Source organism: Protopterus annectens, chromosome 8.part0 (genome assembly GCF_019279795.1).
Source record: "Protopterus annectens isolate FY-2018-M chromosome 8.part0, PAN1.0, whole genome shotgun sequence".
Lineage (NCBI taxonomy): Eukaryota > Metazoa > Chordata > Ceratodontiformes > Protopteridae > Protopterus > Protopterus annectens.
Genome location: NC_056741.1, coordinates 9,943,997 through 9,957,090, shown reverse-complemented (window position 1 = coordinate 9,957,090; position 13,094 = coordinate 9,943,997). Strand labels below are relative to the sequence as shown.

The following is a 13,094-nucleotide window of genomic DNA, read 5'->3' as shown; positions in this document are numbered from 1 at the left end:
TCTAAGGAGAAGTTTTTCAATGCATCTTCAAAAGCCAGAAACATGGAAAGGTAGCAGTGGTCAACTTCAGACCAGCTGTTCTTAGTCCCAGCCCAGATACATTTTTTTGGGAATTTATCCCAAAGGGGAATACATGTGGATGGGACATGCAATGTCCTGGTCATCTTCCTTACCAATATCTGAATGAGTTGATTGAGGGAGTTCTGTTTCTGTTGACTGGGGAAAGTACCTGAAGTGTTAGGTTCCATAGTAGGGTTAGCCAGGAAGGGTACCTGAAGTGGTAAGCTCCACAGTAGGGTTAGCCAGGGAAGGTACCTGAAGTGCTAAGCTCCACAGTAGGGTTAGCCAGGGAAGGTACCTGCAGTACTAAGCTCCACAGTAGGGATGACAGGAAGAATTTGTCCGTCATCATATCTCCATCTTTGAAACCTTTGCTATTGAAGCAGGCCAGAAGATGTATGTGGAGGACAGACATCCCTGTGGGTAGACATTTCTTGAGGAGCAACATAGGTTATAGATATGGTAGCTTGAAAGTTTATTTAAGTCTAAAAATAACTACTGGCTAGCCTGAGATAAAATGACCCATTACTCTTTGCACTCCTTCATGTAAATAGAAACTAGAACAAGTGGTGAAACGAACACCGGCTTTAGAGATCTCACCCTACACTATCACCTCAACAAGACCAGATGGCATAACAGATACCTAACCCAGCATATACCCTTTTCTGGAATTAGCTGTGTCAGGCAGAGCACTACACTAGTAACCGTTATAACAAGTCTGTATGACTGGATGGGCGACGATTTTCACCATGAACATATGGAGCAATCTCTACATAATGTGCTGCACGGCTAGTGTCCCAACAATACTGGGTGGTGGGGCTGAGCTTCTTCATGGCCACATTTGGCCATAAGCTTAGTAAGAAGATATGAACCTATGAAGAAGTCTTATGTATTGAAAAGAAAGTACTTAAAAAGTTTGGATTTATTAAAGAACGTTTGCATCGCATGTTCCACAGTCCAATCGTCATCATCATCATCATCCCCCCCCATGTTTTCTACATGGTGTCAAAGTGTTATGTTAACTGTCACCACCTCTCTTGATTCACGTTCTCTTACATTCTTCAAAAGTCATGCCTAACTGACACAGGTCCTCTCTAACACAATCCACCTATCTCTTGGCTGGATGTCCTTATTTCCTCTTGTCTTCTTCCCATCTTTCCCAAATCATGTTTTGCTTTCCTGTACATATGCCTAAACCCCTATAACATGCTCTCTTTAACCTTCTCTGCAATTGGAATAACTTTGGCTTCTGCTCTGACATCTACATTTCTTTATCTGTTCCACACTGTGTATTGTACCACCCATCTCAGGCACTTCATCTTCATCACCTCAAGCTTGATTAATTGATCTGCCTTTATTGCCCAAGTTTCTGTGCCATACAGAAGCACTGGTCACACTACTGCTTTGTACATGCACCTTCCAATGTCTTTGAAATTCTTCTGTCACACACTACCACTGACACTCTAAGCTGGTGGGTTGCAGTCCCTCTGATTCTACCTTTGACCTCCTCACTCAGACTTCCCTTCTCCTCACCCATCCCTCCCAGATACTTGAAGCTGATTAACCTTCTCTGCTATTTTCCTTTCTATCTCATTTTTCAGATTCCCTCATTTGCTGTGATGACAAATTTCTTGTTTGAACCTCGTTTCATCCCATGTGCCTTCAGTTTTGCATTCTATTCTCCTATCCTTTGCTGATGTTCTTGCTCAGAGTCTGCCTGTAATGTCACATTGTCCACATACAGCTTTTTAATTATGTCCCTTCTGACCTGTTTGCTAATGTATTCCATCACCAGTATGAACAGCAGTGGGCTCAGATCTGAGCCCGATACAAACCCACTCCCACTAGGAACTTCTCTGTGAGTCCAAACACTGTTGGTACTTGGGCCATTGGGTAGATAGCCTGCAGTAATTTTACCAGTGTGTCTGGGACTTTATATCATTACATGACTTCCCAGATCAGCTTTCTTGGGATCTTGCCATATGCTTTCTCCAAATATAGGAATGTCCATTTGGACTATTTCCTCAGCTCTTGCTTCTTCTCCACTATCTGTGTCACTGTAAACATTGGTTCAGTTGTGATGCATGCTGGTCTGAATCCAGACTACTCATCTTCCATCTTATTTCCTACTATGCTGCGCAGTCCAGTACTGAGTTTTTATTTTAGTTTATGATGAACCTTAAAACAAATTCCCAGAAAGAGTCCAAGTGCGAACATGTTATTGATATAATTGGTACAACAGAACCAAGTCATATGGTGAACTGTACACCCAGACAAATAAGTGGAACTTAGAAAAAATTATAAATGCTTCTCTAGTTTCTTTTTTTCATATACAAATTTTGCTTTCCCCTCTATCTGCTGATCATCTGGCCCCTACCTCACCTGTGTCTGTTCATTCCATGTTACCTGCTATAAGATATTTTTACCTTTTTACCGAAAAAATAAAGCTATACGTCTGCTTTAATATGGCTGAATTCTAGGCCTATGCACAAAAAATACTGTATGTCTAACAAACTACAGCTAAGTAAAACCTAATCTTATACTTGGGTAATGCCTAATAATGGCATGACTGTTATCCAGGCATCCATGCAAGGATGTTACATTTCTTGGCCCTAATTCTTCCATTGGCTGCTAACAGACATGCTGGGAAGATCTGCTGTGCCTTTCCCTGTGAGTGTACATTTTCCTGCACACTATTCATAATAGCTACTGGTGCAGATACAGCTTGGCGGAGCCATGTACATGTCCCCAGACCATATGCTGCATGTAATGCCCCTGACTATATGTGCTGGGACTGTTGCAGGACAGACCACCTCACTCCCTTTAGGATACCTGAGCCAGCATCAGCTGCGCAGCTCCCTCTGTCAGATTTTCTAGCAGCTGGGTTACTGGGTAATCCTTGACTGTTCACACCACAGTCGGTGAGTCAGGGATTTATCTTTCTCTTCTATAACGTTGACCGATCTTCTCCATATTTTCATAAATGATGCACAGTTAAGATTGTGTAACATGAAACTATACTTATGCAAGTAGACAATGAACATATTGTCCTATAATACGCCATTTATTTATGTGTATTACCTGTAATATCCATACTATTACAGACATTTTGCTTCCCAGCCTTTTGAACCTTATCGCTCTTCCTCATACTGCACTAATTTCCTAAATTCTTAAATTCTTCTCCTTCTCTCACACCCCACCACTAACTAGAATTCCTCCTCTGGCCATTTACCTTCCTGCTCATTTCCATAATTTCTCCTTTCACGTCTCTCTTATCTTCAGTTTTTAAGCTGCATTACTACTTGTCTATCTGTAAATTATTACCTCAAAACACCCCAGTTTGATCTTTTCCCTGCAGCCATCATGCTATAAACACATTAATTGTTACTGTATGTTATTTCTTTATTCAATAATTAGCCAATGTATGTTCATTTCTCTCTTATTTTTTGTGTTAATATGCAATGTTCATGTAAGAAATATTTAAAAATCATGTAAGTTCGTGTACATATGTTTTTACCCTGTAATTATAAATGAGTATCACATGTAACTTAAATGTGAAGCTTTACTCCCTGGGTCTGCTCTGAAAAAGGCTTTTACCTAGTCAGACTTTTCCCGGTCAACAAAGACAAAAATAATTAACTTACTAACTAACTAACTAACTAACTAACTAACTAACTAACTAACTAACTAACTAACTAACTAACTAACTAACTAACTAATCCTGAAATCTGAAATTATATTATCTGTTCACATTCTACAGATTGTTACATTGTATGGTGGATTTACTACTCTTGGCCTACGTTTTTTGAAATCATTAGAGTTTATGAGCTGTATTTCCAAACATAACATTTCTAAGAAATCAATTTAATCGACAGTATTTTCTAATAATCCACTCAGCAGATCACCAAGCAGTTACCTAAGCAGTTAACCTAAACAGCTTTATAAAAATCTTTTGATTAGACAGTATTACATTCATCCAGAAAAGTGTCCAGAACATGCTTCATCAGATAGCTACATATAATTTCCAACAGGGATTTCATCAGAAGTTCTCACACCTGCATTGCTTTTCAGAAATTAGTCTCTTTCCTAGCCATCCATTCACAACCTTCCAGAAATTAGTGAAACAGATCATTATATATAAATCTACATTTCTTTCTGTTGCTAGAATATTTTCACCTGATCATTCTATGTTAATATAGAAAACATTAGGGAAATTTGTGTTGCCTTCAAGAATATTTTCCATCACAGACTACTACATTTATCCATAAAACAAATTCTTTAGTGGATGACATCTGTCCTGGAAAACGTCTGATGCCTAATCACCCCCCACCTTGAAATTCCTAGCCTTACCTGACAGCTAGCCAAATCACCAACTCTGATCCTATTACATAACCCCACTTTTCTAACACCTTCCTTTCTACCTTTCCTCTCCCACTCCTGTCTCATCCTTAAGCTTCTAAACTCCAGTTCCTCTTGGTTAACCTGCTTATTCCGTCTTTCCATTCAAAACTACTAAACCCAATTCTCAGATAGCTGTTTACTGTATATAAAATTCTATAACAACATCAATTATCAAAATGCTCTGTATACACTATACACTGACTGTATAAAAGAATTTCTTAGCAACATATCTCTTAAAGTGTATAAGAAACTATTATAGGATCATTGGAAGTTACTAGACTATTGGCCCTGAGGTCCTTATAAGCCTAGCCAAGAATTTAGCCCATGTGTAGACAAATCAGCAACTGATGCCCCTGTCCAACAGGGAGATGGGTGGAGGGATGTATTTTCTATTTCCCATCCAGTTATCCAGGTTGCTCTTAAAAAGGAGTAAAGAGGTGCTGTGCTTAATGTGGAGAGAGAGAGTCTATTCCACAGATGGGGGAGTCTCTGGGACACAAATCTGTCCTGCCAACAAGTCCTATTAATGTCACAGACCAGGTTGAGGCTGCAAATGCGGATTACTCAAGTGGAGCTTGACTTGCGGATATGCAGCAGTCCCATCAAGGTGGGGTCTAAGATTGCTTTGTATGCCAGATAGAGGCCACCTCTGAGGAGCCTGTATTGCAAATAATATTGTACAACTGATTTTAAAGCTCTCTGAACTCAATATTACATACTGTAGCATTTACTATTAACTTGTGTTTTAAACATTGCTTTTCACCTTTATTATTTTTTCTAAATTGAGAACTCTTGATCTGTTTATTACTGTCCTGATTTATTATATTACTATTATGTGTTTCAGTCTATTACTGTGGAGCTTTTCTCCCCGGGCTTCCGCTGAAAAAGGGCATTCACTCAGTCGAGCTATCCCAGTCAACAAATAGGTTCATAGGTAGGTACTAGGCTATTGGCCCTAGGGCCTATACAAGTTTGGCCAAAAAGGTACCCTGGCTTTCGCCACCCAAGAAAATTATTTTCCTGTGCCCCTGTCAAGCAGAACCACAGAAGTGATGCCCGGGGTGAATTTCCTATTACCCATCCAATCATCAAGATTTTTCTTGAAGAGTGCTAATGAGGAGCTCTGTTTGACATAGATAGGTAGTCTGTTCCAGAGTATGGGAAGTCTCTGGGACAGGAATCTATCCCTCCAGCATGTTCTGTTTATTGTGGTGACAAGGTTTAGGTCCCTAGAGTGTGTAGCTCAGAGGGACTGGGATTTCTTTAAGTGGAGCATGTCCAACAGCTCTGGGTTTGACATAACTTTGTATGTTGGGCAGAGATCACCTCTGAGTAGGCGATATGCGACGGAGTAAAGCTGGAGTTTTTTGAGACGGTCTGCGTAAGGCATCTGTTTGAGGCCAGTAATCTTCTTTGTGAGGTATTTTTGCGGCCTTTCCAGTTGTTGTAGATGTCTTGTGAGGTACATACCAAAAGGGGCGCTGTACTCTATAATGGGTCTAATGAGTGATGAGTAGAGGGGAACAATGACCTCTTTTTTTCTGGATGAGAAACCTTTTGTGATGAGGGGTGCCACGTAGAAGGATTTCCTGACCACTGTGGCAATGTGATTATCAAAGGAGAGACTACTGTCCACCTGTGTCCCAAGGTCTCTTATCACACTTTCAGTGTTAAGTAGACTACCGCCTATGTGGTAGTTCATGGGTACAGAGTTTTTACCAAAGGGGATGACAATGCACTTTTTGGCATTGAGCTTGAGACCATGTCTTTGACACCAGGCATCTGTCTCAGTGAGGCCCTTTTGTAGGATGTCCACATCGTTAGGAGTTTCGATTATGGCTCCTAGTTTGCAGTCATCTGTGAATTTAGTTAGCCAAAGACCATCTGTGTTCGCCTGTACTTCAGAGAAGTAGATAGCAAACAGGAGAGGACCCAGGACTGAACCCTGTGGTACTCCACTTTTCACTGGTCTGAAGTCTGATTTGGAGTCTGCTACTTTCACAGTATGGGTTCTATCAGTAAGCCAGTTGGCAACCCATCTTGTGACATAGGGATCTATACCTAGTTTAGTGAGTTTATCTATAATTCCAGAGTGCGGGATGGTGTCAAACTCCTTGGCAAGATCTAGATAGGCTGTGTGAACCACCTTACCCTCATCTATGGCTTTGGTGACTACTTCAAAGAAGTCTATCAGGTTTAGGAGACATGATCTGCCTTTTACAAACCCAAACTGTGTGGGGTCCAGAGTTTGGAGATCTCCAATGTCTTTGTTTATGAGTTCCATTATCATACGTTCCATGGCCTTGCAGACGAGGCTCGTCAGGCTAATGGGGCGGTAGTTCCCGGGGTCTGTTGTGCCCCCCCCTTTGTGAAGTGGGATAACTGTCATGGTGCGCCATTCAATGGGCACAAAGCCTGAGGTGAGGCTATGATTGAACATGGTACTTAGGTGGGGTGCCAGTTCATTCTGTAGTTCATGTAGAAGGCAGTCTGGGATGTTGTCAGGTCCCATGGATGCTGTGTTCTTGGATTTGAAGAGTTTGGTTTTTACCTGTGCAGCCGTGATTACAGGAACTTTGCATTCTTCCATTATAAAGATGGGCCCTTTAGGGGATGAGAGGGGGGTAAAGTTAGCACTGAACCTATCTGCAAGGATGTTGGCAATATCAGTTGGTTCTGTATATTTAGTGTCATTGTGCTGTAACTCAGAGCAGATCTGAGTGTTGCCACTGAGATTTTTGACATAGCTATAGAATGCTTTGTGGTTGTCTTTAGAATCAGTGGCAATTTTGTTTTCATAACTAGCTTTGGAGGATTTTATGAGGGATCTCAGCTTCTTACTGAGGCTGACCAGGGAGTTCCTCCAATCATGGGATTTTACTCTTTTTTGCAACAGTTTATTTCTTCTGTTGTAGAGTTTGTTTATGGCAGAAGACCACCAGATTGGCTTCCTTTTTTTGGAGGATAGCATCTTGGTTCTGTTAGGGATAGCACGATCCATGCACTCGTGTAAGTGCTTATAAAGTGCATTTTTGTAGGATTCAGCAGTCGTACCTCTATTGTCCATCTGCATGGGTGTCATGAAGTTTGCCACTTCTGTCTTAAGAAGCATGAAGTTGGCTTTGGAGAAATTTTTTACGGTTGTTTTCCTAATGGGGGTGGGAGTGGGATGTGGATGTCTAGGGTGATTAGCTTGTGGTCGGATCTGACCAACGAGGAGCTGACCTCTGGTATGGAACACTGGCCACCCATGTTGGTGATAACCAGGTCTAGGGTATTGCTGCCCCTGGTGGGGGTGTGGATAAGTTGATCCAAGGTGTTGGAATTGATGATTTCCAGAAAACGTTGAGCAAAAGACTTGGTACATGAGTAGTTTTCCCAGTTAATGGTAGGGTAGTTGAAATCACCCATTATTAGAGTGTTGGGTTGTTCCTTAATATTTTCCAGTGTATCAAGAATAGAGGAGTGGGAATCCTGGGCATGGTGGGGGGTCTGTAACAAGCTACAATCTGGATAATCTCAGATGCATTATGCTGAGCAACTAGCTTGGAGGTGTGAATATCCTTAATTAATATGGACACGCCTCCACCTTTAGTGTTTCGGTCTGGGTTTGGTGGCCGAAAGGTGTGTTATGAATTATAGCCTGGTAATGCAGGGGTGCTCTCTGGAGCTTTGAACCAGGTCTCTGTCACTGCACAGATGTCAATGTTCTCCATTTTAAGGAGTGCCTCGAGTGAGTGCATTTTGAGGTTTAGACTTCTAGCATTGAGTAGCATTACCTCAGATTTTGCTTGCTTTAAAACAATAAACCTGTTTTGAAAAAAAAAAGATTTTGCTTGCTTGTACCTGTTACGGTGGCGAATTTGTCATTTGAACCTTGCCTAAAAAAGGCACTATAGGAGTGGCAAGAGCCTTTGCCAGTATCTGGAATCCCAAGGATGACAGGTGCAGGCCATCTCTGGCAAAGCAGCGTGGTCTGTCGATCATGTCATCCCAGGCAGACAGATACTGGATTCCCTTAGAATGAGTGTTCATTCATGAATACAGTCAAAATGTCAAATGAATAAATAAATAAATAATAAAAATATTTGCTATGTCATTACACAGCAGTGCACTTTAAGCCTTGAAGGAAAACTTGTCATTGCATATGCTGGTTATCATGATTTTAAACAAATAGATACATGTCCTTATATAAATATATTGTTATACTCAGATAGCCAGTTGTCCTGTAAATTTCTTCCAGAGGTGTCAAGTGCAATCAACATACAACGTGAAAGAAATATTTTTGATGGCCTGATCTGTATTCACGAATGAACACTAATCAACATAACTGATTTATGTCTTTAAGATCTCTTTAGTAAAAAGAGCACATGTCGAGATAGCACCTCATATCTGTTTGGACAGGGTCTATATTATATATTCGAACTTTCAAAACTTCGAATCCTATATGTTCGACAACATATGATCGAAGTTTGAAAGTTTGAATATATAATAAAACAAACAAACAAACAAAAAACTTACCTTAATGGTGTGAGCAGGGGGTAAGCCCTCCTGTACCCCCCACGTGGGGGGCTGTGCCCTCCATACCACCCCTACTTAAATATACCAACTCCAAGATCGCACTTCAGTGCAGAAAAGAGGAGTTCTCCCATTCTGCACCATACAGCACTGTTACGTTCAACCTTCAAACTTTACAAAGTTCGATCATATGTCGATCATATGACATTCGAACTTTGAAAAGTTCGAGGCTCTAATAGGAACCCTCTGGGCACAGTACTTCCCTCAGTATTTAGACATTTTAGAAAACATTAATTTCACATTCTGGATGCAAACATAAGTAATATGGCTAACCACATAGATACAACAAAATTGTATTACAGTAAAGAATATGCTCCAACAGATATACTAATCCACAGGTGAACATTCAAAATCTCACTGCACATTACTTAATTGATAAACAGATGTCCAAGATCACAAGTACTGAAACATTTGCTTCTTTCTTTGTGCCATGACTTACCTGGCAGATGTGCTGTATGGAGATTCTTGTGATAGAACCTTTGCAATCCAGGTCTATGAAAAAAAATGCAAAAGAAGAGTCAGGTACTTTCTTAACTATTACTGTATAAAAATCACATTATTGGAATAGGGACCATTACTAGGGAGGTTACACCTACCCCCCGCACCTACACCTTTACCATTGTACATATGCTACATACTACCTGCTGTAGGTAGTCGTGTCTGGCTTCTTAGCTCATTTGCATTATTAAAGACTTGTGTTTCTGTTCATTAACAAGACAGTATATTAAACCACTATTATTCTAATGGAATCTGCAAATTTCCTATGATGTATGACTAAAGAAAGGTTTACTTTAACAGACTCAGATAGCCACACTAGTCATCATTTCTTCAGCTACTAGTTTTTACTTACCTTAATACTAACCTTGCATAAATTATCACTTAATATACATCTGGATTCCTTTCATTACTAATTATTCTTTATATAAATCAAGATAAATTTTAACTTGTTAATCTGATGCTTCCTGCCAGCCATTAAAGTAACTCTCTTTGGGATTCCGAAAGGATCTCTAAAGATTATGTAAACTGTCTACAAGAGGTAGGTCAATTTACATGATTGTATTATTACTGATTCAGACACAACTTCAGCAGCACTGAGGGAAATCTCGATATTGGCTAATTTCCATATCTCTGAATAATTTATAATTAAAGTCATTAACCAGCACACTTTGGTGCTAATTACCACTGGCAGCCCAAGCATCACTTGACACAGACATACATCATAAACTGATGAAAGCTATAACACCAACTACAAACTGATGAAAACGACAAAGACTGTAGCTGACTGGACTGTCAGCAGTTAAATAAATGCATACAAATCAATGCACCAAGCTGTAAAAAAAACTCATGCGAGCCAAAAGTGGTTAGCGCTTTCATTTAATCCAATATTAAACTTCTTCAGACAACACATACAGTTCATCACTTCTTTTAAATAAGACCTAAAAACATTTCATTGGCTAAGACAATTATTTAAAGTGGTTAAGACAATTACTTAAAGTGATACTTCCTTAAAAACATTTTGAGTGGGGAGGCAAGCCGCCCTGCATCCCCCACACCCCTCCTAATTAAATATACCAACTCCGAGATCGCACTTCAGTGCAGAAAAGTAAAATTCTCCCATTCTGCACCATATGGCGCTGTTACATTTAACCTTCAAACTTTTCAAAGTTCGATCATATGGTGTCGACCATATAACATTCGAACTTTGAAAAGTTCGAGGTTCTAATAGGAACCCCCCACACCCCCCGCTACTTAAATATACCAACTCCGAGATCGCACTACAACGAGGAAAAGGGAAAACTTTCCATTCCGTGCGTGTATGGAGATCTCTGTTTAGAGCATTCAAAGTCTTAAAAATTTCGGTCATCTGGAGTCGGCCATATGAAATTGGAAATTCTAAGACTTCGATCATCTTAATGGGACCTACACACACACCCTACATTCTCCAATCCCTACCTAACATCCTTACTGTTACCATGAAAGTAGACAGTCTCACACACACACATACCCATACCTACCCTGTCCATCACCTACCTAACCCCCAAACTGTGACCAACCTAGCGCACACACACACACACACACACACACACACACACACACACACACACACACACACACACACACACACACACACACACACACACACACACCTCCATCACTACCTTTCTTCACTAAATTTACACACACCTCCCATCACTACCTTTCTTCACTAAATTTGGCTGCATAGGCACTGGAAGCTGTTGATGTGATACTGCATTTGCTCTGTCAGTTAATAACAGTGTTATGCCATCATTTCAATAATAGTTTTATTTTCCCTCATAATGGTTCTATATGTTTAGGCAAGCAGAATCCACAGAACTACTGGTCCAATAGGTAAACACAAATTAGACTGCCTTTATTGTATTTATTTTATTTTAGTTATATTCTGATATTTTATCATGCAGTAACAATTGAAAACCTTGTGACAGCTGAATTGTTGAAAAAAACATGCTGTCCAAATGTGCAGAGGTAAAAATAAATAAACCATAGCATGGGAATGACAGAAAATTCAGAAGTATGTCAGACTGTAGCAGAAGATTAAATCCAAACAACTGCACAGTTGAAAAGAGCAGCACTACATTACATGTTACCGTTGTTGTTTCAAGTACTAGTTTATTCAGCTTAATTCAGTCTGCATGCCAGCCCTGTCCCAAATGGGTTTCTGCAAGGTGTTCTGACTTCCTCACACATCCAGAAAACATGCCACAGGCAAATCTGTGAACTTTCTAACTGCCCAAATCTAAGCATGTCACATGTGAATGGCTGCATGCAGGCAGGCACCCCATCCATTCTAACATCACTCCTTCTAATATCAAGGCTATAGCCAGTATATATTTTATTTATTTAATGGGAAAATCTAACTTGGAACAAAGCCAATTTTCAGCAGAGGCCTGGGGAGAAACGCTCCAGACTTGTGTCTTTTTAACATGGGAGGAAACCAGAGCACCCGGAGGAAACAAATGCAGGGAGGACATGCAGACACTACACAGAAGGCAAAATACTTCTCTGGGACAAGACAACATAACAGGCTGCATTCTCATCACTGTCAAGTATGAATCATCTGAGCCTCTACTTAAACTATTCAGTCACAGTATATCTACAGGATTTGTGGTCAGTGTCCTGAGGATAGCCATTATGAATTTCTTACACATAAGTAGCCCCTCTATGGACTCACGTGGTTATAATCCCATCAGCTTTAGCAGCCTTAAATGCAAAACCACAGACTGTATCAAAGCAGACCTCATTTATGCAGACATAGGCAACTTAAATAATTTAGTCCACAATAAGTTTGGTTTTGTGAAGGGAAATTCCTGTCTCCTGAACCTAATACATTTCCTTGAAAAGAATGCAGAGGATGTGGACAGTGGTCACTCTATGTATGTTGCTTATATGGCCAAGACCTTTGAGATTATCTCACATGCTAGTATTAGTTAAAATTAGATAAACTTAATGTAAACCCAGACACTGCTCGATTGCAGACTGGCTTTCCAGCATGTTCCATATTGTAAAAGTTGCTCGTACTCCCTCCAGACATAAAACTGTAGCTAGATATCATGGGGACCAGTGCTGGACCCTCTCCTGCTTGGCATTTATTTTGCTGATATCCAAGCCAATATCCCAAAATATGTTTTTCCAAGTTTGCTGATAACTATAAGTTGTACAGTGTTACCTACTCATCTGCTGATACTAAACGACTCCATCAAGGGCTAAAACATCATATATCTGGTGAACCAAAAATGACCTTAAACAAATTGCAAAAAAGTGCCAAATAGTAGCCTTCAGCAAAAAGCTGCTCTCAGCTTACATATATGTTATAAAGGGCTACTAAGGTCACTCCTACTTATACAGACATGGTCATAAAAGACATCGGTATGCGTGTGGACAGCTCTCTTACATTTGATTATCATGTTTCCGCCATGGTCAGGAAATCCTTTTATATGGCTCAGTTAATTTCCAAATAATACCTTCGAGATTCTAAGAAGTCATCATATCAGTATAGTCTTCCCTTAGCCAAGCCA

At 40.2% G+C, this 13,094-nt stretch overlaps 1 protein-coding gene across 2 annotated transcripts in view; it reads right to left on the bottom strand.

Moving 5' to 3' along the window:
• SCNN1A (sodium channel epithelial 1 subunit alpha) overlaps window positions 1–13,094 on the bottom strand; it is a 307,957-nt gene that overhangs the window by 16,977 nt on the left and 277,886 nt on the right. For both annotated transcript variants that reach the window (XM_044079561.1, XM_044079562.1), the window contains one exon: window positions 9,479–9,531. In XM_044079561.1, the coding sequence (XP_043935496.1) occupies window positions 9,479–9,531 (53 nt within the window). The remainder of the gene's footprint in view (window positions 1–9,478; window positions 9,532–13,094) is intronic.